This window comes from Balaenoptera acutorostrata, chromosome 2, assembly GCF_949987535.1.
Source record: "Balaenoptera acutorostrata chromosome 2, mBalAcu1.1, whole genome shotgun sequence".
In the NCBI taxonomy this organism is placed as follows: Eukaryota; Metazoa; Chordata; class Mammalia; order Artiodactyla; family Balaenopteridae; genus Balaenoptera; species Balaenoptera acutorostrata.
The window spans coordinates 39,411,482-39,436,928 of NC_080065.1; the positions used below are offsets into that span (position 1 = coordinate 39,411,482).

General features: G+C 40.2%; 1 protein-coding gene across 4 annotated transcripts in view; it reads left to right on the forward strand.

Moving 5' to 3' along the window:
* The first annotated feature begins 553 nt into the window (after positions 1 to 553).
* NNT (nicotinamide nucleotide transhydrogenase) overlaps positions 554 to 25,447 on the forward strand; it is a 104,384-nt gene continuing 79,490 nt past the window's right edge. The window contains exons 1-5 of one of the 4 annotated variants that reach the window (XM_007195557.3): positions 554 to 648; positions 11,896 to 12,099; positions 16,982 to 17,211; positions 19,596 to 19,813; positions 23,489 to 23,576. In XM_007195557.3, coding sequence (XP_007195619.2) covers positions 11,949 to 12,099; positions 16,982 to 17,211; positions 19,596 to 19,813; positions 23,489 to 23,576 — 687 coding nt within the window. In that variant the 5' untranslated portion in view covers positions 554 to 648; positions 11,896 to 11,948. Of the gene's footprint in view, positions 781 to 1,035; positions 1,182 to 1,206; positions 1,488 to 11,895; positions 12,100 to 16,981; positions 17,212 to 19,595; positions 19,814 to 23,488; positions 23,577 to 25,447 lie in introns of those variants that run through there. The other 3 variants (XM_007195553.3, XM_007195555.3, XM_007195556.3) reach the window with 3 other exon arrangements.

The window sequence follows — 25,447 nt, forward strand, 5'->3', positions numbered from 1 at the left end:
TCATCTGGATGCAGTGGAAGTCCTCAAGTTGTATGACCTTTTGTATTGGTTAAAGACAAGAAATGTTCTCAAAATAAGGGTTTCCCTGTAGTTTATTTCTTTTTAAGGATATGGAATATCTGTTTGCCTCATGCCTTTGAGATTCATAATTTTTAACTCATCTTAGATATCTCAATTAAAGTAAAAATGCAGTGACCATACTGACACTTCGTGATGATTCAGCTTTGGGTAAGCGAACCAATTTATACTCTCTACCTTATTATTCCCACTTTTAATCAGAAGACACCTGTAGACTAAGTAACACAAGTCATTACGTTTCAGCGTCCTTCAGTTGTTTTGCCGAAATCAGCCTAGGCCTGGTCAGGACACTTAACGTCCACCAAGGGCGCTCTCCAGCCCCTGGATATTAATACGAACAGAAGCACACGACTTTCTGTGGGCGTGCCGTAGGAAGACCAGTCAGCAGATGTGTGTTAATTTTGGAGCCTTGACTTCTTCTCAGAGGAATTTAACTCCACCCCTCCGTCCGGAATGGAAAAACAACGCCCCCATTCCCGCCCTTCACCACCTCCTGGCCTCCTCCCACTTGTCCTTTGGTCTTCTGTTTTAGAAGTTCTGATTTTTCCTAGACAGCTAGAGGAAAGTCAGGTACCAAAAGTGGAGGTCTGTTATTTCATTCGTTCTGGTGGGACACGGGAGAGGCGATCACACTTTGTAACTGGCTCTCCAGGAGAGGACCAATGTAGCCCTGGAAACTTCAGCGCCTGCGTTGGGCTCCAGGTTTGATTGACAAGGACGGGCCGAGGGAAAGCGCGGGGGGGCGGGGAGGCCGCAGGTCGAGCTCGGGACAAAGAGGTTTTTGGCTGCCACCAAGGAGAGGGAAGGGCTCCTTGGGGTAACTGGCCTTTGTGCGCTAAAGGGCATTTCGTGAGGTCGTTTTCTCATTCGGAGAGAGGGCTGGCGGGCGGGCGGGCTGGTGGAGGCGGCCGGGCGGGAAGAAGGGCCCGGCGAGGAGAGGGCGCTGGACCGGGGTGGGGACTGTGCCGTCGTCACGTGGCCTCAGCCACCACCGGCTTGGGGCTGTTCTTCCGGGTTGGAGGCGCCGCGCCGCGGGGCTGGAGCCCGGGTCCGCCAGCGCGGCGTCCCCTCGCAACCCGCGGCCGCCCCGCCTCCCTGCCAAGGTGAGCGTCAAGGCGGCGGCAGCCCGGGCGCGCTCCTGGGGCGCAGCTGGGGAAGGGGCGCGGGGCTGGTCCAGAAGATCCCGGCGCCCGCGGAGAAGGAGACCTGTCAAGGAGCCGAAGGGGGCGGGGTCGGCAGTGACCCCGGCACGTGGTGGACCCTCGGGAGCCTTGGGCCGGGAAGGAGAACTGTGCCTCGAGGGCCCCCTTTCTTGTCTCGAGCGGGGGCGACGTGGAAGCAAGTGGGGGATGGTGGATTCGAAAACTGCGTCTTCGCTGAGGGCAGGAAACGAGGTGTCAGCTGTGCAGGTGCAGATTTTGGAGCTTTGTGGGGCGGCGGGAGTTGTACGGGGTTGTTTCAGGTTACAGGATGGAAGGAGGGAAGGAGGTCATAGAGGACTCTTGGTACGGGGTGCACCCGGAGAGGTGGCACCTGGACGCCCCGAAATTGTTCTTGAACCCGGAGGGAATTTGGGGTGGGTGACTGGCTGGAGACACAGTTGGCGTCGAAAGTTGTGAGTGTATGTCGGAGGCGGGCTGGTGGTGGTCGGGGCATGCCTCTATTGGGCCGAGAGTGGGGCCGGGGCTGGCAATGCGGGAGAGACAGCGGAGGGAGCAGAGCTGATTCGAACTCCGGAGGCGGAATGACTATTACGCCGCCTCGGCCAATCGGCTTCCGGGGAAGGTTATAAATAGCGGTCCCGGGCAGATGCCAGCAGGGTGGCAGTTTAGTTGCAGAGGGAGGAGCTAAACCCGTGGCTTTGGGCGACGTCACGCTGCCTGCCAGTCTAAGCTTTTGTAGGGTATTGTGTCCTTGGTTGGTTTGTTTCGTTTTAGAAGTGTAACTTGTTTAATAAAGTTGCAGGCGTCCTTTATTTGCCCTCTGGTGCAGGGAAGTCCTTAAGGAATCTGTTCGTAAGGAGTCTTGTAGGACAGGCTCTGTTAGGAACGGTGAGGCTTGTGTGCTTTAATTTAAAATATTTCGCTCTTCTCCAGGGTACCCCTTTTACTTGCAAACTTTGGCTTTTTTTTTTTTTTTTTAAATTGAATGGACAGTTTAGGATTGCTTTCTTATCAGCAAGTGTGCTCAGGCTGCTTAGCTTTGCTGATGGAATCACTTTTCCACAAAACTACATAGCATTTAATTTTTAAAGGAAATTTCCTGAAGCTCCTTGGAGAATGTGTTCATAGATCCCCAGGCTTCAGGTTACCTATCCCTAGTTATTCATTCACTCAGTCAAACAATACTTGTTGATTTCCTCTATTTTGTGCAAGGCACTGGGCCAGAGGTAATACCAAAGTGAACACTGATAGCAATTAAGATACTGTGTCCTTTTAATCCTCACAATAACCCTATATGATAGGTGCCATTATTATTTTCCCCATTTTAAAGGTGGTGAAATCAGACACAAAGAAGTGACTTGCCAGGGTGACACAGCTAATGCGTTGCAGAGTGGGGCCTTCCAACCAAGAGTTCACCCTCTTAGCCTCAATGCTATCCTCTCTCAGGTGCTTGCCTCCAAGGATTTTAATCTATTAGGGGAGATATTTACCAAAATAACTTACATTAAACGGCTGTATGAATGCCATACTAAAAAAAACAGTTTTTTTTTCAATTTTGAGTTGTAAAGTTTTTCTCCATTGCTTAAAAGCCATAGAAGACATGGATAATATAACAGCAGAGCTTTAAAGCGAAGATAGGAGAAAATGTGACAATCAAGGTGGAATACAGTTGGCTCTTGAATAAGGGCCCTCTGTATCTGCAGTTGCTCCCCATCCGAGGATTCAGCCAACCACAGACTATGTATATTGTAGTATTGTTAATATTTACTATTGAAAAATAGCCACCTAGGAGTGGACCCATGCAGTTCAAACCCCCATTGTTCAAGGGTCAACTGTACTATCTTTGATGTAAACAAGTACTAGGCTGTGATAGCATGGTTCAGATATTCTCTGAATATCTTTCAGGGTCATTTTTATCTGATTTAGGCTTAGTGACATTTTCAAGTAGGCAGGGATAATTTTCCAGGCTCCAGGCCATGAAATCGGACTTCAGCTTTAAAGCATTGCAAAATCTCATCTAATCATAAAACTTCTAGAGCCTAATGGGGTCCTAGAAAGGAGCTTTCCTGTGCTCGTTTTATGGATGAGCAGACTGCGGTGCTGAGAGATTCAGGTCAAACAGCGAGTGAGTGGCGGCAGGCTTAGACGATACCCGGCCTGTATTCTAGCCAGCTTTGTTCTTTTGCTGATGAGGTCTGGCTAAGCCTGACCAGTGAGAATGGTGGTTGTTGGGGAGCTGGGATGATCCAAGAAGAGAAACCAGGGTAAGTAGGGAAGTTGGGATAGGACTAGGTCCTTGGTAACGGTAGTTCAAAACCTCCCTCAAGACAAGAATTATCTTTTTTAAAAAAAATTTTTAAATTTAATTTAATTTATTTTTTTATACAGCAGGTCCTTATTAGTCATCAATTTTATACACATCAGTGTATACATGTCAATCCCAATCTCCCAGTTCCTCACACCACCACCCCCATCCCCCTGCCACTTACCCTGCTTGGTGTCCATACGTTTGTTCTCTACATATGTGTCTCAATTTCTGCCCTGCAAACCGGTTCATCTGTATCATTTTTCTAGGTTCCACATATATGCGTTACTATACGATATTTGTTTTTCTCTTTCTGACTTACTTCATTCTGTATGACAGACTCTAGATCCATCCACGTCTCAACAAATGACCCAATTTTGTTCCTTTTTATGGCTGAGTAATATTCCATTGTATACATATACCACATCTTCTTTATCCATTCGTCTGTCGATGGGCATTTAGGTTGCTTCCATGACCTGGCTATTGTAAATAGTGCTGCAATGAACATTGGGGTGCATGTGTCTTTTCGAATTATGGTTTTCTCTGGGTATATGCACAGTAGCGGGATTGCTGGGTCATATGGTAATTCTATTTTTAGTTTTCTAAGGAACCTCCATACTATTCTCCATAGTGGTTGTATCAATTTACATTCCCACCAACAGTGCAAGAGGGTTCCCTTTTCTCCACACCCACCCTCTCCAGCATTTGTTGTTTGTAGATTTTCTGATGATGCCCATTCTAACTGGTGTGAGGTAATACCTCATTGTAGTTTTGATTTGCATTTCTCTAATAATTAGTGATGTTGAGCAGCTTTTCATGTGCTTCTTGGCCATCTGTATGTCTTCTTTGGAGAAATGTCTATTTAGGTCTTCTGCCCATTTTTGGATTGGGTTGTTTGTTTTTTTAATATTGAGCTGCATGAGTTCCTTATATATTTTGGAGATTAATCCTTTGTCCGTTGATTCGTTTGCAAATATTTTCTCCCATTCTGAGGGTTGTCTTTTCGTCTTGTTTATGGTTTCCTTTGATGTGCAAAAGCTTTGAAGTTTCATTCGGTCCCATTTGTTTATTTTTGTTTTTATTTCCATTACTCTAGGAGGTGGATCAAAAAAGATCATGCTGTGATTTATGTCAAAGAGTGTTCTTCTTATGTTTTCCTCTAAGAGTTTTATAGTGTCTGCTTTTACATTTAGGTCTCTAATCCATTTTGAGTTTATTTTTGTGTATGGTGTTAGGGAGTGTTCTAATTTCATTCTTTTACATGTAGCTGTCCAGTTTTCCCAGCACCGCTTACTGAAGAGGTTTTCTTTTCTCCATTGTATATATCCTTGCCTCCTTTGTCATAGATTAGTTGACCATAGGTGCGTGGGTTTATCTCTGGGCTTTCTATCTTGTTCCATTGATCTATGTTTCTGTTTTTGTGCTAGTACCATATTGTCTTCATTACTGTAGCTTTGTAGTATAGTCTGAAGTCAGGGAGTCTGATTCCTCCAGCTCTGTTTTTTTCCCTCAAGACTGCTTTGGCTATTTGGGGTCTTTTGTGTCTCCATACAAATTTTAAGTTTTTTGTTCTAGTTCTGTAAAAAATGCCATTGGTAATTGGATAGGGATTGCATTGAATCTGTAGATTGCTTTGGGTAGTAGAGTCATTATCATAATATTGATTCTTCCAATCCAAGAACATGGTATATCTCTCCATCTGTTGGTATCATCTTTAATTTCTTTCATCAGTGTCTTACAGTTTTCTGCATACAGGTCTTTTGTCTCCCTAGGTAGGTTTATTCCTAGGTATTTTATTCGTTTTGTTGCAATGGTGAATGGGAGTGTTTCCTTAATTTCTCTTTCAGATTTTTCATCATTAGTATATAGGAATGCAAGAGATTTCCATGCATTAATTTTGTATCCTGCAACTTTACCAAATTCATTGGTTAGCTCTAATAGTTTTCTGGTGGCATCTTTAGGATTCTCTATGTATAGTATCATGTCATCTGCAAACAGTGACAGTTTTACTTCTTCTTTTCCAATTTGTATTTCTTTTATTTCTTTTTCTTCTCTGATTGCTGTGCCTGGGACTTCCAAAACTATGTTGAATAATAGTGGCGAGAGTGGACATCCTTGTCTCGTTTCTGATCTTAGATGAAATGCTTTCAGTTTTTCACCATTGAGAATGATGTTTGCTGTGGGTTTGTCGTATATGGCCTTTATTATGTTGAGGTATTTTCCCTCTATGCCCACTTTCTGGAGAGTTTTTATCATAAATGCGTGCTGAATTTTGTCAAAAGCTTTTTCTGCATCTACTGAGATGATCATATGGTTTTTACTCTTCAATTTGTCAATATGGTGTATCACATTGATTGATTTGCGTATATTGAAGAATCCTTGCATCCCTGGGATAAATCCCACTTGGCCATGGTGTATGATCCTTTTAATGTGTTGTTGGATTCTGTTTGCTAGCCTTTTGTTGAGGATTTTTGCATCTATATTCATCAGTGATATTGGTCTGTAATTTTCTTTTTTTGTAGTATCTTTGTCTGGTTTTGGTATCAGGGTGATGGTGGCCTTATAGAATGAGTTTGGGAGTGTTCCTTCCTCTGCAATTTTTTGGAAGAGTTTGAGAAGGATGGGTGTTAGCTCTTCTCTAAATGTTTGATAGAATTCACCTGTGAAGCCATCTGGTCCTGGACTTTTGTTTGTTGGAAGATTTTTAATCAGTTTCAATTTCATTACTTGTGATTAGTCTGTTCATATTTTCTATTTCTTCCTGGTTCAGTCTTGGGAGGTTATACCTTTCTAAGAAGTTGTCCATTTCTTCCAGGTTGTCCATTTTATTGGCATAGAGTTGCTTGTAGTAGTCTCTTAGGATGCTTTGTATTTCTGCTGTGTCTGTTGTAACTTCTCCTTTTTCCTTTCTAATTTTATTATTATTATTTATTTATTTATTTATTTTTAAATTTTTATTTATTATTTATTTATTATGTTTATTTTTGGCTGTGTTGGGTCTTCGTTTCTGTGCGAGGGCTTTCTCCAGTTGCGGCGAGTGGGGGCCACTCTTCATCGCGGTGTGCGGGCCTCTCACTATCGTGGCCTCTCCCGTTGCGGAGCAGAGGCTCCAGACGCTCAGGCTCAGCAGTTGTGGCTCACGGGCCCAGTTGCTCCGCGGCATGTGGGATCCTCCCAGACCAGGGCTCGAACCCGTGTCCCCCGCATTGGCAGGCAGACTCTCAACCACTGCGCCACCAGGGAAGCCCCCTTTCTAATTTTATTGATTTGAGTCCTCTCCCTCTTTTTCTTGATGAGTCTGGCGAATGGTTTATCAATTTTGTTTATCTTTTCAAAAAACCACCTTTTAGTTTTTTTGATCTTTGCTATTGTTTTCTTTGTTTCTATTTCATTTATTTCTGCTCTGATCTTTATGATTTCTTTCCTTCTGCTAACTTTGGGTTTTGTTTGTTCTTCTTTCTCTAGTTCCTTCAGGTGTAAGGTTAGATTGTTTATTTGAGATTTTTCTTGTTTCTTGAGGTAGCCTTATATAGCTATAAACTTCCCTTTTAGAACTGCTTTTGCTGCACCCCATAGCTTTTGGATCGTCGTGTTTTCATTGTCATTTGTCTCTAGGTATTTTTTGATTTCCTCTTTGATTTCTTCAGGGATCTCTTGGTTATTTAGTAACGTATTGTTTAACCTCCATGTGTTTGTGTTTTTTACATTTTTTTCCCTGTAATTGATTTCTAATCTCATAGCGTTGTGGTCAGAAAAGGTGCTTGATATGATTTCAGTTTTCTTAAATTTACTGAAGCTTGATTTGTGACCCAAGATGTGATCTATCCTGGAGAATGTTCCGTGCACACTTGAGAAGAAAGTGTAGTCTGCTGTTTTTGGATGGAATGTCCTATAAATATCAATTAAATCTATCTGGTCTATTGTATCATTTAAAGCTTGTGTTGCCTTATTTATTTTCATTTTGGATGATCTGTCCATTGGTCTAAGTGAGGTGTTAAAGTCCCCCACTATTATTGTGTTACTGTCGATTTCCTCTTTTATAGCTGTTAGCAGTTGCCTTATGTATTGAGGTGCTCCTGTGTTGGTTGCATGTATATTTATAATTGTTATATCTTCTTCTTGGATTGATCCCCTGATCATTATGTAGTGTCCTTCCTTGTGTCTTGTAACATTCTTTATTTTAAAGTCTATTTTATCTGATATGAGTATTACTACTCCAGCTTTCTTTTGATTTCCATTTGCATGGAATATATTTTTCCATCCCCTCACTTTCAGTCTGAATGTGTCCCTAGGTCTGAAGTGGGTCTCTTGTAGACAGCATATATATGGGTCTTGTTTTTGTATCCATTCAGCAAGCCTGTGTCTTTTGGTTGGAGCATTTAATCCGTTCACGTTTAAGGTAATTATCGATATGTATGTTCCTATGACCATTTTCTTACTTGTTTTGGGTTTGTTTTTGTAGGTCCTTTTCTTCTCTTGTGTTTCCCACTTAGAGAAGTTCCTGTAGCGTTTGTTGTAGAGCTGGTTTGGTGGTGCTGAATTCTCTTAGCTTTTGCTTCTCTGTAAAGCTTTTGCTTTCTCCATCGAATCTGAATGAGATCCTTGCTGGGTAGAGTAATCTTGGTTGTAGGTTCTTCCCTTTCATCACTTTAAGTATATCATGCCACTCCCTTCTGGCTTGTAGAGTTTCTGCTGAGAAATCAGCTGTTAACCTTATGGGAGTTCCCTTGTATGTTATTTGTCGTTTTTCCCTTGCTGCTTTTAATAATTTTTCTTTGTCTTTAATTTTTGCCAATTTGATTACTATATGTCTTGGCATGTTTCTCCTTGGGTTTATCCTGTGTGGGACTCTCTGTACTTCCTGGACTTGGGTGGCTATTACCTTTCCCATTTAGGGAAGTTTTTGGCTATAATCTCTTCAAATATTTTCTCTGGTCCTTTCTCTCTTCTCCTTCTGGGACCCCTATAATGCAAATTTTGTTGCGTTTAATGTTGTCCCAGAGTTCTCTTAGGCTGTCTTCATTTCTTTTCATTCTTTTTTCTTTATTCTGTTCCGCAGCAGTGAATTCCACCATTCTGTCTTCCAGGTCACTTATCCATTCTTCTCCCTCAGTTATTCTGCTACTGACTCCTTCTAGTGTAGTTTTCATTTCAGTTATTGTATTGTTCATCTCTGTTTGTTTGTTCTTTAATTCTTCTAGGTCTTTGTTAAACATTTCTTGCATCTTCTCGATCTTTGCCTCCATTCTTTTTCTGAGGTCTTGGATCATCTTCACTATCGTTATTCTGAATTCTTTTTCTGGAAGGTTGCCTATCTCCACTTCATTTAGTTGTTTTTCTGGGGTTTTATCTTGTTCCTTCATCTGGTCCATAGCCTTCTGCCTTTTCATCTTGTCTGTGTTTCTGTGAATGTGGTTTTTGTTCCACAGGCTGCAGGATTGTAGTTCTTCTTGTTTCTGCTGTCTGCCCTCTGATGGATGAGGCTATCTAAGAGGCTTATGCAAGTTTCCTGATGGGAGGGACTGGTGATGGGTAGAGCTGACTGTTGCTCTTGTAGGCGGAGCTCAGTAAAACTTTAATCTGCTTGACTGCTGATGGGTGGGGCTGGGTTCCCTCCCTGTTGCTTGTTTGGCCTGAGGCAACCCAACACTGGAGCCTACCTGGGCTCTTTTGTGGAGTAATGGCGGACACTGGGAAAGCTCACGCCAAGGAGTACTTCCCAGAACTTCTGCTGCCAGTGTCCTTGTTACCACGGTGAGCCACAGCACCTCCCCCCCCCCCCCCCCCCGGCTCTGCAGGAGACCCTCCAACACTAGCAGGTAGGTCTGGTTCAGTCTCCCCTGGGGTCACTGCTCCTTCCCCTGGGTCCCTATGCGCACACTACTTTATGTGTGCCCTCCAAGAGTGGAGTCTCTGTTTCCCCCTGTTCTGTCGAAGTCCTGCAATCAAATCCTGCTGGCCTTCAAAGTCTGATTCTCTAGGAATTCCTCCTCCCATTGCCAGACCCTCAGGTTGGGAAGCCTGGCGTGGGGCTCAGAACCTTCACTCCAGTGGGTGGACTTCTGTGGTATAAGTGTTCTCTAGTCTGTGAGTCACCCACCTAGCAGTTATGGGATTTGATTTTACTGTGATTGCACCCGTCCTACCATCTCACTGTGGCTTCTCCTTTATCTTTGGATGTGGGGTATCTTTTTTGGTGAGTTCCAGTGTCTTCCTGTCGATGATTGTCCAGCAGCTAGTTCTGATTCTGGTGCTCTCACCAGAGGGAGTGAGAGCACGTCCTTCTACTCCACCATCTTGGTTCCAAAATCCAAGAATTATATTTTATATATCTTTGTATCTCCCTCAGTTCTTGGCATAGATTCAGTGAATGTTTCCAATGGGTGGCTGAATTCTGAACTTATTTGCTCTCTGTTCTCAGCCATGAATAACCCTAGAAGTGACCTATGAATGAATGAGGAAGGTATTTATTGACTCAGGAATGCTTTAGGACTGCGATGAAATGACATATATGGAAATGCTGTGAAAATACAAAACCTTCTATTTGAATGCAAAGAATTATTCACATTTTTGATTGCATGCCTGAACACATCTTGCATGCTCTCTCTTCCTTAGCTTTTTTTTTTTTTTTTAAATTTTATTTATTTATTTATTTTTGGCTGTGCTGGGTCTTCGGTTCGTGCGAGGGCTTTCTCTAGTTGCGGCAAGTGGGGGCCACTCTTCATCGCGGTGCTGGGACCGCTCTTCATCGCGGTGCGCGGGCCTTTCACTATCGCGGCCCCTCCCGTTGCAGGGCACAGGCTCCAGACGTGCAGGCTCAGCAGCTGTGGCTCACGGGCCCAGCCGCTCCGTGGCATGTGGGATCTTCCCAGACCAGGGCTCGAACCCGTGTCTCCTGCATTAGCAGGCAGATTCTCAACCACTGCGCCACCAGGGAAGCCCTCCTTAGCTTTTTTTTCATAGTATTCTCCCCTTCTCAAATGCCTTTCCCTTCCTTTTCTTAGCCTTGTAGGAGGACATGATCTCCTTTGATGCCTGGAACTTTGGATTTGTGTTACTCTGCTTTCTGTGTTATTACTTGTTGACTTTTCTTATCTCCAAGTCTGTGACCTATTCCAGTTTAATTCTACAGATGCTCCTGAGGGCTGTGCCTCTGAGACTCAGCCCTCAGTACATGTTTGTTGAACTAAAGGACATCTTAAGAATAAGCCCTACCTGGATCGAGCACTTCTGTTCCCATTGTTGCTTTCTGGTGTTTGTAGGAATTTGCTTCAGGGAGTTGTGGCAGTAGTTATGACATAAAAAATGAGTTAGACCCTTCTTCCTCTGGAAGCTGGAAGTATGGAGTCTGCTGGGTTTGGGTGCTGGACCCCAGGAGGGCCCGCATGATGGGGCAGAGCCTAAAGGCATAGTTAGTGGAGTTAGCTGAGGTTGATTGATGGAGTTCCAGGTCCTCTACTTCTTCCCATTTTTGAAGGAAAGAGAGCATTGGGAGTCAGGGGGATGGTGGGAGTGCCTTCCGTGTACCCCTGGGGATCTGCCACGGAGGGTGGTTGAGGTAGCCACTGAAGCCTCAGAAACAGCAAAGGTCAATGACACTTCACCTAGCTCAGTTAGAGCTGGCAAAAACTGGCCACTTGTGGGAACCACTGAGAGAATTCCTAGTTATGCCCACATCTGCAAGCACAAACCTATGTGATAAGGTTAACCATGGAATTTTTCTTTCTTTTTTAAAATTGGAGTCATATTCCATGCATGTTTAATTTTCTTGCGATGTACGCCTAACAAACATGAATCTCTCATTCACTGAGTCAATCTGGGTTTGGGGGGGTATCTCACAGGATGAATACCCTGCTGCACTGAGAAGTATGCAGGTGTTTTCTGTATAGCACGGTGGCTAAACAAGTACTACTGTATTGTACAGTATTTTAGACAATCTAAGGGAAATTATTGGTAATTTTGATTTTATGCGATTTTTGCTGGACAAGCTGACTTAGACAGTAACTTTCATGTAAGATGTGACTGGGCTTTATAGCATTTTTTTTTTAACTTTCCAGCTACGTTAAGGATCAATTAGACTTATGTGACCTAGGCTTGGAATTGAATAGTGAGTTTATAACTACAGTGGGAAACGAATTCCAAGTTTTAAATACCTGAATTGGAAACAAACTTTTGAAACATCTTCTGTAAGTAAAGGACTTGGCAAATAAATTCATTGTAGATGCCCACATTTAACTGTTATTTTCCAACCTCTTTGAATTAGCTGGGTTTTTTTTTTAATGTTTTTGATGTACAAAAGGCAAAGTATGTTTTTCTCAGCACATAAATGTTTCGTTTTCTTTCCTTTAGTGATTTACCTTCAAGGAAATTGGGGATTCAGAAAGTTGGGAGCTCCTGTGAACATGGCGAACCTACTGAAAACAGCGGTGGCTGGCTGTTCCTGTCCTTTCCTTAGCAGTTTGGGGTCCTGTAAGGCTCTACCTAGGAAGAAGGATTTTTTACGAACATTTCATACACATCAGGCGCTGTGGTGTAAAGCCCCTGTAAAACCAGGTAAAGTCTCACTTCATGTCATAGGAGCCAATAGATCTCCTGAAGATAGATAAAATAAGGCATGCAGTTTTTTTTTTATTTATTTATTTTTGGCTGTGTTGGGTCTTCGTTTCTGTGTGAGGGCTTTCTCTATTTGCGGCGAGCGGGGGCCACTCTTCATCGCGGTGCGCGGGCCTCTCACTATCGCGGCCTCTCTTGTTGTGGAGCACAGGCTCCAGACGTGCAGGCTCAGTAGTTGTGGCTCACGGGCCCAGTTGCTCCGCGGCATGTGGGATCCTCCCAGACCAGGGCTCGAACCCTTGTCCCCTGCATTGGCAGGCAGATTCTCAACCACTGCGCCACCAGGGAAGCCCAAGGCATGCAGTTTTACAGCCCTGTGTTTGCCAGTGATCATTTTGAGTAAAAAACGAAATGAGTGCTTTCTTATATTTTCCATGTATGGAAGTTCCTGACTGTCAGTGCTAACAGAAAAGAAAATATAACAGAAAAAAAAAATGTCAAATCAGTTGAGTTGTACCCAGGAAACTATTGCTCATAGTATCTATTTCTCCTAGCAGCTCTTCCTCTTTCCTGGTCGGTGTTGGGGAATTGTACATATATGGATCAGCTATGCTCAGGAATTAGGAACTAGGTATATTAATTGATCTGCATTAATGTTTCTTGATTTAGTAAATGGCAACTTCATCTCAGTTGCTCAGGTCAGAAACCTTGGAGTCATTCCAGATCCTCATAATCGGTATAGGTCAGCTCTACCTTTTATCTAGAATCTCTCCTCTTCTCACCATCACCACTGTTATCATCCTGGTCCAAGCCACTATCATCTGTCACCTGGATTATTGCATTAGTCTTCTAAGTGGTCTCTGTGCTTTCTACTTCTGTCCCCGACAACAGTCTGTTCTGTACGTGACAATGAGAATAATCTTTTTAAAATGAAAGATCATGTCACTCTTCTATTCAAAATTTGTGACTTCCTAGGTCACACAGAGTAAGAGCTGAAGTCTTCTAGTGGCCTACAAGGCCTTCCTTGCTAGGACCTCCACTTGCTTCTGTTCTGGAGTGCAAGCCAGAAGGAGGAGAGTATCAAAGGGGAACCTTCTAAGCTGAGTCAGATCCCTTTAAGCATCTTGCCCAGAGACCCTCCTAGCACTCTGTCTACACCTCATTGGCCAGAACTCAGACAGGTGGCAATATGTAGCTCTAAGGGAGACTTGGCCATTTAGTTTTTTATTCTAGATGGCAACATACTCAAATAAAAATAGCATTCTGTTATTTTTAGGGGAGGAACAGCATGGTTATTTGAGAGAAACCAGAAGTCTTTGCCATATAGAATAATTCCCTTTTTGTTTGTAGGACTATTTGTGCATTAAGGACACCTAAACTGCTAGGTTTTTTGAGTTCTTATGTCTGCCTTTTGTAGATTTCACAGCTCTTTTCTTGTTGTCTCATGATAAGTCACTATTGGCAGGGTACCTGCCTCTGAGAGCCCTCAGCCTTATCTTCAGATTTTTTTAAAGTGTTCTGAAAAGCCAGATTATCCAGTGTGATAAAATTGTGTATAAAGTAAAAGTCAGTAACTACATTGAGCACATGGGAATTGTCCTTGTGAGTGAAAGCGCGGACTTCAAGATCTCTATATCAACTGTGCATGAGACTTTTTTTGTTTGTTTAATTTCTGGTTCTTGACTGTTTCCTAGATAATTATTTTTTACCTCTAAAAGATGAGGGTCCTATTTATTCCTTACTATAACCACACTTTCATTACCAGGTTGAAAAGCATGAAAAGTAATTTCAGTCAGTTTTCATATTTTCTCAATTTTTTCTTTTCTCTTTTTTTTTTTTTAACAGTTGCCTTGTCCAAACAGGGTCTCTTTTGATCTGTATGTTCCTCTCCTCTGTTTTCTTTTTAATTTATTTGTTGAAGAATTTAGTTGTCCTGTAGAATTTCTCACATTCTAGGTTTAGCTTATTGAATTCCCTTGGTATTATTTAACCAGTTTCTCTGTCGCTTGTATTTTCTGTAACATTTAGCTAGAGCTAGAGGCTTGATCAGACTCAGGTGTGCTTTTTTTGGCAAGTGTACTTCATAGGTGATGCTGTGTACTATCTGTTGCAGCACATTGGGAAGATTAATCAGTGAGTTTAGATGCTCTCAGTGTGATCCATCTATTGTGAAGTTCCCATCAGTTTTTCACTCAAAGGCTGTAGCAGTCATTTGATTGATGATCATTAACTAAATCTGTGATTTTATCAGGGGCTTTAAAATGGTGATATTCTATCATTTTATCTTCATTTATTAGCTAGAATTTTTCTATTAAAAAATCTTTCCCTGTATTACAGTCATCCCTTGGTATCCATGGGGAATTGGTTCTAGGACTTCCCGTGGATACCAAAATCTGCGGGTGCTCAAGTCCCTTATATAAAATGGTGTAGTATTTGCACATAACCTACACACATCCTCCTGTACACTTTAAATCATCTTTAGGTTACTCACAATGCCTAATACAATCAAGTTTTGCTTTTCAGAACTTTCTGGAATTTTTTTTTTTTTTTTAATATTTTTGATCTGTGGTTGGTTGAATCCGTGGATACGGAGGGCCAACTGTATTTAGTTACTCTGAGATTGTACTGGAAGGGCGGGTAGATGTTTGATTATTTTCCATTATTTACTAGTTTTGCTAATCTGTTGGTTTTCTTATGTATACATTTTCTACTTCTGCTGTAACAGATGATCACGAAGTTACTGGCTTCATATAACACAAATTTATTATTTTACACTTCTGGAGGCCAAAGTCTGAAATGGTTCTCACTTCCAGAGGCTCTAGGGGAGAATCTGTTTCCTTGCCTTTTCCAGCTTCTGGGGACTGCCTGCATTCCTTGGCACATGGCCTCTTCCTCCGCCTTCCAATCCAGCAGGATAGCGTCTTCAAATTATTCTTTGACTGATTCTTCTGCTCCCTTCTTCCATGTTTAAGGACCCATGTGATTACATCGGGCCCACCCAAATAATCCAGGATATTCTCCCTGTTTCACGGTCAGCCGATTAACAACCTTAATTCCATCTGCTACCTTAATTCTCCTTTGCCATGTATTGGGTTCTGAGGATTAGGACATGGATATATTTGGGAGACCATGATTCTGCCTACCACACCTTACTTTCTCCAGAGTTGACCAATGAAGCTTTTAGAAAATATTTATCTTTTGAATATTTTATTTTTTGAATTTTGAAATATTTATTATTATCCTGAACTCATGGATTTTAACATCTTTATAGATGTATTTTACTACATTGCAATTAATTATCCTTTTGATGCTCAAATTGGCTCATATTTGGCCAGCAGAAGCCCTTTGTGGTTGGATCCTAAATCCTTTTGATATGACTTCATTTGTCTTTGGTAGCTTCCTTGGCTTATATGTAGGACCTAGATAATTTGAGGTTGTCAGATAAGTGAACTCCAGATAAGTTTATGTAATTTAATTTTGCACATTAATTCAAGATATTTGCCAGCTTTCAATTATTTTCCTCCCTCTCTTTTAAGTAGAGAGCAAGATTCAGCATATGTTTGCCTTTGGCTTACTATCAATTGTTACTGCTTAAACAGTGTGGGATCTAAGACTGTATGTCCAAATGCAGCTATTTTAGGTTGATTTAGTCTCTCTAAGGTCTCAATAAATTACTCTGTAGAGATAATTTGATTTATTTTTTTATTATACGTATTCAGAGTTTAGATTGCTAGAGTGGCTTTTCTAAACTTTAGTAAAACTTATATAGACGCAGACTGTCTTCATTAAAAAAAAAAATCTGTTTGTGTCCATATATTGAGTAAAACAACAGAAGAAACTAGTCTACTTTAGCTAAGTCTGGTCTGAACCATATATAAATAATTTAACTCTTGTGTTATACAGGTTCTTTTGTGTTGCAGGCAACACTATCACATCAGGTTATATTTCATGATGAGGGTTTATTTTTATGGATTCTTGGGAAGTATGGGAGCCCAGGAAACCCTTCATCTACTTCTTGGAAAAGTGGGATGTTATTCTGGATTTCATAGCCATGACTCCTCTGCATGTCCACTAATGGTGTTTCTACTACTGTGGCTGCTGACCTCCCTTTGATTATCTCATGGCTGTGTTTATGAATCGCTGCTGCACCATTCTACTCTCCTTGTCCTTTTTGGTGGGTCTTGCATCCAAACTCCCTTTGAGAGAACCTGATTGGGTTGGATAGTCATTGGCCAACATGGAGTGTCCTCGGGCAGAGTTCCTGTATAAGTCATCTCATGGGCTGCTGGTTTTCCTTAGGTCTGGCCTGTAGGCTGTTATCTCTGATCCAGCTGCCCACCCCTGGTCTAATCAGTTGTGGCCAAGAATGGAAGGTCTTAAGATACAACACTTGGAAATCTATGAAGAATCGCCTGTGGCCAAATTGCCAAGAAAAGGACTTTGGGTGTGGCAGGCCATCAAAGTGTCTAGTGTAGGATTGTTTTTCAAAATAGTTAATTACTTCTGTCTTCCTTAAAGGTAAAGACCAGGAGACTATAAACCTGAGAGAGTTAGTTAGATGAGTGGGGTTAGCCTGTTGAGTGGCCTTTCAACGTATTTTTCCCTAAGAATAAACTAAGCTAGTTATAGACCTTGAAGAGAGCCATTTGGTTGAATAAAATATTAAGGATTTTCAGGAGAGTGGGTATAAAAATTTCCAGTCATCTTATCAAAAAAAGTCAAAAAATTATGAGTATGAATCAGGAACATCATTCTGAACAGCAACCTGTATGTGCAGTATATTTTGAACAGACTGCCCATTTCTGTTTCCTGAACCGTATTATTAAAACACTGACTTTTGGTGTTGTTATTTACCAAATTTTTTTTTTTCTCTTTGTTGTAGGAATTCCATATAAGCAACTGACTATTGGGGTCCCCAAAGAGATTTTCCAAAATGAGAAGCGAGTGGCATTGTCTCCTGCTGGCGTTCAGGCCTTGGTCAAGCAGGGTTTTAATACTGTTGTGGAATCGGGTGCTGGCGAAGCTTCCAAGTTCTCAGATGATCACTACAGAGCAGCAGGTGCCCAGATCCAAGGGGTGAAGGAAGTGCTGGCTTCTGATTTGGTGGTCAAAGTAATTATTCCTTTCCCCCTTCCATTTATGGCATGCTGACTTTTCTAAATCTTCTCGCAGAAAGATTAAATTACCTCTTCTATGCTTATAGTTTTTCATACTTTCAAATGATGCTTTTTTTCTCAACGAAATGGTTGCATGTTGTGAATATTCTTCATGTTCCAGTAGAACTTTTATCAGGCAATGTGACCTATATTTAACCATGAGAAAAGAAGAAGTGATCTTCCTTTTTACATTTGCTATGTGGAAATTCCCTTCTTATTGCCTAGGGAAAATTTACAGTACATGGTTCCTATATGTCCACAGTAGCCTCAGGTGAGTGTTTAACTGCTTCTAGAATGGAAAGGAGGCATGGAACTCCTCCTGGGACCGAATGTAGAATGATCTACAGGTATGTTCCCGACACCTTGAAGGAACAGTGATTTAACTGACTTAGGTACTATTTCTAGAGAGGGAGGACTATTCTGGAAAAAGCAATGTTGGGCTTAGAGCAGCCTTACCTGCTTTAATAAAAGGTCCTAAGGTAATGTGTAATAGAGGTCTATATGCTAAAGAGCTTTACAAATAAAATCTTAAGTAAAAAATCATGTAGAGAAAAGAAGAGAGACTGTATCTGAACATTAACTTAAATCCTAAGTCTTCTGTAACCAAGGCAAGTAAGGAAGTATGGATTAAATAAGCATGATTATCTGGTTAAAATAAGCTTCTTACTTTTTCAGGATAGACCCTCTTTTTTTCTACATTAATTTCTAAGGGGGAATCAATCACATAGTTTTTTTAACATACAGTCCACTGAATAACTTGATAGGGTCTTAAATAGTGTTTTTTTGCAGAGACACAAAAAACTTTTCTTCTATAGAAAGTTAATAACAATATGATATGGAGATAAATAGTAATTCAGTTTAACTTTTTAAGTGTTTAGGTATAGTGATACTTGGTAATGTAACTTGGTATAATAAAAGAGCTTAGAGAAAATAGAAAAATGGGTATAATCCATTCTAATGTATGTTCTAGGGACCAAAACCTTTTGAGATGTCCCACAAAAAAGGATTAGTAGGGTGCACATAAGTTTTAGAAATGCTCTGTGTTCCTTTTAGGGATTCACAATGTGTATGAGCATGTTAAATGCACTGAGAAATCCTATAATATAAAAACTTAAGTAACCTTATACTTGTACTAATAAACTACTTGATCTTAGGGTCTCTTTTTTGAGTCAAGTCTGTTAATATCCTGAGGAACTAGTGACCCGAAAGGCACCTTCAGGGAAACGTTCTAGTGGCTTAACTCACTCAGATGTCAACAGTCTCAGCTGAGCATTTGATAGGGGCCAGGAGAATTAATTCAAAGTTGTCCTCTAATTTTTATTAAATCTATATTATAGATTCTCACTGAGGAAAAATAGACCTTGTCAGAGAGTCTTAATTAAAGTCCAGAACCTAAAATCACATGCAGCACCAGATCAACAACTGAAATGGGAATAGCAGATAAAGGTGTCTCATAGGTAAATTGAGATGAAATGCTGTGAAATGACAGTATTGACCCAGTGTTTGTGTTTCTGTTTCCTTTTAAAACATAAGTCTCAGAGCTGTTTTTTTTTTTTTTTTCTGTGCTTACTAGCTTAAAAGCACTACTGCTGCAAATTGGGAGCTAATGAAATGATATACTTTAAAATTGATTTTAAACAGGGATGTGAAACACATTTTAAAACACCTTTTTAAATGGAATTAAAAAAAATTTGGCTTGAAAAAGTGGACGTTTGAAACTTTCAAGCATGTGCAGTGTGTGTTCATTGACTGATACTTAACAGAATATATTGTAGCTTTTTGCTTAAACCCAATTCAGTAAGGCTACTAGTTTGAGTTGTGTTCATCTATAAATATTCTTCTGGAATTTTAAGGTGACATAAATTGATACATATTACCATGGATATTTTAGTTTATGTTGTTCTTAACTTCTCACCACTCCAAATGTTTGTGCTTGCCAAAATTAATAATAATTGAATCTTTGAACACACAACAAAAACTTCCTGCCTGTTTATTCTAATGTGTCTTAATTTTACCAGAGTAATAGATTTTGGGAGAACAGGTTTGTTGTAGAACCTACATTTTTTTTTACTGCTCTACCTGTCATTATCAAACCTGTCCCAACCCTATTTCCAGGTATGTGTGCTCCTTACTCAGACTAGGTCATAGGTTCAGTGAGACGATAGGTGGCATAGATCTTTGTGTGCTTTATTTTGTTTAGGAATTGAGTCAGAAATTTATTGCTGAGAGATTACTTCTGGAGTGTTATTTCAATCATGGCATATTATTTTAATTGTTTTGTTTACTTAAAAATATTATAAAGGCATTTACATTTTTAATTGGTGATGACTTTTTTCTTAGGTGCGAGCCCCTATGCTTAACCCAACGTTAGGTGTTCATGAAGCTGACCTTTTAAAAACATCGGGAACACTGATTAGTTTTATTTACCCAACCCAAAATCCAGACTTGCTAAATAAACTTTCCAAAAGGAAAACTACAGTTCTGGCGATGGACCAGGTTCCAAGAGTCACAATTGCTCAGGGATACGATGCGCTAAGCTCCATGGCCAACATTGCTGGGTAGGTTGATTCTTTTCCATTCCCGCTGAACAAAAGCACAATGGTGCTATAGAAATACTCTCACTGTAGCTCTTCTCTCTTACAATGATTTTACTTGTAATGATTGTTGGAGATTGCAGCCTTCTGAGAGTGCACTTAAATAATTTTTAAGACTTGTATTGTTTCACAGTCATAAGTGGGAAATGACTCTTCACTTTGCATGCTATTGTACACTACTTTTTAATCTTCATGGGGAGAAGGGAAGTAGCATTTCCTTCCACCAAAGGAAATGACTTTTTTTTTTAATGAAATGCAATATCTTAATATCTGTTTTCATGAAAAACTGTATGGTAAGTAAACCATAGTGTTAGTAATTTCTAATTATCCAAAAACCTTAATAGAGTAAACTCATAGTTTACTGAAGTCGATAGCAAGGGTAGTGATAACAATTTAGAACAAATGATTTAAAATTCACATAGATCTAGTACTGTTTTTCAGACTGTTAGTCATAAAGGATGAGAAAGGGGAAGGGTGCAATGTAGAAAGTCTTATTTTTAGTTTACTAATTATAAGGCTTCTGAGTCTATGCTAAGAAAGTACTTCTGACTTCTGAATACATAATGTCCCAGATTTTGTTCTTTGGAATTTATCTGTTCTTTAACAGGGATACACTGTATTTCATGTGTGTGTGTGTATATATGTGTATATTTATGTATATATTAGGTTGAAATTACTGTTTTTTTCCTCAGTTTTATTACAGTATGACTGACATAGAACATTGTGTAAGTTTAAGGTATAAACAATGATTTGCTATATATATATATATATAGTGAAATTATTACCACAATAAGTTTAGTTAACATAAATTGCTGTTGTCATAGGGTCAAAAATGGTTGGATATTAGCAGTTTCATATGGTTCAGTCTAATATATACATATTGGTAGATTTACCATTTTAATTAGGTTTTACGTAGGTAAATTCATAAAATATTTAATGAATAGGGAAAATGCGTGCACTTGAGGAAGTTTCATCTGGTGTCAAAACCCATATTGATAACTGAGGGCTAACTATGGCCAAGATGGCAATAAACTTCATTCGCCCACCAGCACTAATGCATTCCCCATTGATTGCCTGGACCACTGTGTATAAAAGAATTCCAAGGCCCAATCAGCTCAGAGGAATGTGGCTGTGACTGAGTAACCATGCCTGCCACGGGGCAGGGATAGGAATAGCTATGTGAGTACAGTGTATTGCTGACTCTGCCTGGAGAGTGGGAAAAATCTGGAAGTCAGATGATGCTTATGAAATCAGCTCATCTAAGAAACCTGTTGAATTAGATTTTAAGCATGAAAACTATTGAAAACTATTGAAACTATTGAAAACATATTAGCAAGTGACAACTTGCTAATATGAATGAGGCACCGACAAATGAAAATGTTTAAAAAATAAAACGGTGCATGAAAAAAGACTAACCTGAATAGACTCTTAAAGCTAACACATGAACTGAAAGTTTTCTTAGGTTTCATATCTTAGATGTAGCATATCAAATGTGTCACAGATTCTACTTTGGGTTTCACCTTGTTTACATTTGATATAAATGAGATGCAGTAAACAAAAATGACAAGTTAACAACACATTTTGTTGTCCTTATGTAATATGGCAAATGGTTGGTTTGAAGATATTTCTTGTGATGTGAATTAATACTAAGGGACAAAATAAACTTTTGTCATATTTATTTAGTTTCTGGAAGAGTTATGCAATGTGGGACTTAAAATTTTATATAGGAAGTGTACAACGTAAAGTTTTAAGGGTGCTGTTGATTTTTGTCATGTGAAATGCACGTGTGTGAAAGGTTATCCCAACCAGTAGCTCTAGATCAGTGGTTTTCAGCTGCAGAATCTTTTGAGCAAATGAAATATGAAGCAATATAAACAAATCCAATAAGAACAGAGTGGTCTTCATTGAATTGAGGGATGGAAGGGTGTCTAGAAACATTCTCTCTCCGTTCTCCATCCCAACCACAGTGGCCCCAGAGTTGGCTGAAATTTGAACTTTTGGGGATCCAGGGACACAGTTTAAAGAATCACTGTCTTACGTCCTGAGCTGATATATGCAAAAGGCATAGTTTGAGATGAATCATCTAGTATACTTACCCATACAATGTGTGATAAGTCATTACCTAACTCACACACACAGCTGTATTACCGTGAAGACGTGCTCCTTCTGGTTCACTGATGTTCATTCTGAGCCTTTTTGCTGTCATCAAAAAAAGGCCCACTTTTATCACCTTTTCCCACTATCAACGTTTTCTTGTACATTTCCTGTGTAATCAGTCTCATTTTTGTTTTTTTCCAGTATAACAACTGAATCTTTTAAAACGTTAATTCCAAAATTAATTCCTTATAGTGACCTTTGAATCTTTATCATGTTTGCCCTTTGAAAATTTCTATCACTTGGATTCAGAACTAACAAATAATGTAATCATTAAAATATTTTTCTGCTCTAATATGATTTAACTTAAAGTAATAGTGGTAACTGTTCCATGCTTTTGCATTAATTATTATATCAAGTATTATTTTACAAAAATATGACCAGGGAAAGGTTTCTTTTGTCAACTAGCAGGTGGATCTTATCATTATAATATTTGCATTATGATATTAATCTTTGTATCATAATGTTAAGGTAGAGTGTGTTACTGAGAGTGTGCAAAAGTGCCTTTTAAGTATAAAATAATTTGAGAATGAAACTAATGTAATAGGAAATGAAATTAGTGCAATAAAAATATCCTATTAAAGAAAAGGTGGTATAAATTACTAGTTTTTGACACATAGAGCGTTTCTTTAGCTAAAAACATATTTACCAAGTACTTATTGTAACAGGTTTTATGATAGGGGCTTTACCTGCGTTATCTCATTTAGTCCTCACAACACTAAGAGACTCTTTTTGTTCCCATTTTAGAGGTGAGAAAACCAAGGGTTAGAGAACTAAAGAAATTTGCCCAAGGTCACAAAGCTAGTTAGTGATAGAACTTGGACTTGAACTGAGGTCACTCTTGTCTCAAAATCCCATGGTTTCAACCATTAGAGATCAAGGGAAGTGTTTTTTGTTGTGAGGTTGGAATTTTATTATGTACAAGCATATAGCCAACCTACTTTTTTTAATTTGAAAGTTTTTTTCCTCTATTATATAAAGACTACACAGTCAACAAGGAAAATTTGGACAATAAAGTAAAACAAAGTTTGAAGTATCTGTAGTCCCAGCTGCCAAAGAAAACCATTGTTAGCATTTTCTTGTCTTCCCTTCATTTCTTTTTTGTATCCCAACTGAGCTTCTGTAGTGCTCATTACGAAGAGGTCAGAGAGCGTCACGGGTAAGAGTGTGCCTCTGTAGGCAGCACGCCGGGGTCAGACGTCTGGCTCTGCCATTTACTAGCTGAGGGACCTCAGTCAAGTCTCTTCACCTCTGTGTGTCTGTTTCCTCACCTATAAAATGAAGATAATAGTTATACTTATCCATAGGATTGTTGTGAAGATTAGGAGTAAGCGTATATACAGCACTTAGAACTGTTTTTGACAGATAGTAGTCACTATAAAAATGTTAGCTATTATTCTTATTCTTCAATAATTTTTCGTATATAAACTTAAGTTCTTTAATTTTATAGAATTATTTATCCATTTATTTTTCTATTTTCTTAAGTTACAAGGCTGTTGTACTAGCGGCAAATCATTTTGGACGTTTTTTTACTGGTCAGATCACAGCTGCTGGAAAAGTTCCTCCAGCTAAGGTAGGTAAAACTTTAATATTTCTTCATACTATGAATTAGGCAAGGGTATTATAGTTTTTAAATAGTTTAAAAATGTTTTGTTTGCAAATGATGACGTCCGTGTCATATACAAATATATGGTAGAACCTCAAAGCTACTTAAGGTTACTTGAAAACAATGAATTTTGACATTTCTGGAAGTTCAATTTTTTTTTTCTGTTTTTCACTTTCTAACTTGAATTCTTTTTTTTTTTTTAAATTAATTAATTAATTAATTAATTTTTGGCTGTGTTGGGTCTTTGTTTCTGTGCAAAGGCTTTCTCTAGTTGCGGCAAGCAGGGACCACTCTTCATTGTGGTGCGCGGGCCTCTCACTGTCGCGGACTCTCTTGTTGGGAGCACAGGCTCCAGATGTGCAGGCTCAGTAGTTGTGGCTCACGGGCCTAGTTGCTCCGCGGCATGTGGGATCTTCCCAGACCAGGGCTCGAACCCATGTTCCCTGCATTGGCAGGCAGATTCTCAACCACTGCGCCACCAGGGAAGCCCTCTAACTTGAATTCTTAAAGGGATTTTGGATGATTTGTTTATTAGTAATTGTTTAAAAGCCTCGTGATACATTCAGCAAATTCTCAACTTCCCAATGATTGTGACACATTGGCTCAGGAAAGACTTGGTTTTCTCACTTTTTGCCAGATTTTGGGTCAAGAGGACAGGAAATAGTAGGTGGTATAATCAGGGTGTTTGGCAGGGGGAAAGGGTGCAGTTTCTTTAATCTATATTGAGAGCAGAGAAGAGCAGTTGATGAGAGGTGGTGGTGGCTAGGTGAAAGAATAGATTATGCTGTGACCCTTCGAGGCCACGGACCCTAAATAATAGTGTAAGCCTTTCAGCAAAGTATAGGAAACAGGACCTTAAACGTTGTCATCTTATCTGCAGAGTATACTCTGTAGGGTGCAGGCTCACTTGGTGCTTCCTGCTCTTACTTTGTTATATCAACCCAGAGCTCTCACAAAATAAATCTCCTAGGAAAAATGAAAAAAAGACAATAGCAGCTTTGAGAAATCTAGTTATACACGGCTTTAAAAACAGACCAGGTGGGGCTTCCCTGGTGGCGCAGTGGTTGAGAATCTGCCTGCTAATGCAGGGGACACGGGTTCGAGCCCTGGTCTGGGAAGATCCCACATGCCACGGAGCAGCTGGGCCCGAGCCACAACTACTGAGCCTGCGCGTCTGGAGCCTGTGCCCCGCAACGGGAGGGGCCGCGATAGTGAAAGGCCCGCGCACCGCGATGAAGAGCGGTCCCCGCACCGCGATGAAGAGTGGCCCCCACTTGCCGCAACTAGAGAAAGCCCTCGCACGAACCGAAGACCCAACACAGCCAAAAATAAATAAATAAATAAATAAAAAAAAAAAAAAAAAAAAAAAAAACAGACCAGGTGAAGACAGTGGCACGTGGTTCAAGTGGAGGCCAGAATACTTAACAAGAGAGTATGAGCAAGCAACACAGAGGTGTGATACGTAAAGTGATTACATCTGACTTCTTTCTCAGGATCATAAGAAAAGGTCTGGCCCTCATGGTGGCCAGAAGTTGGCTGCTGTTCTTAAACTGGCTGAATGCTTTGATGCACAAATCCACTACTCAGTTTTGGTTAGAATCTGTCTGGAAGGTGAGAGGAAAGCTGTTAATATAAGGGATTAAAAAGTGAAACAGAAGACAAGAGGTGTAAAGGAAGGAGAATCAGTCAGCTTTTAAAAGGTGGAAAAGTGACTCTCTTTACTGAAAATTTAAATTGCAGCTTAAGGGATTTTAGTTACATGTCAGAAACACTTTCCTGATATTGAAGAATTGGACAATAGATGGACTTATCAAGGTAGATTGCTTAGGGACTTCCCT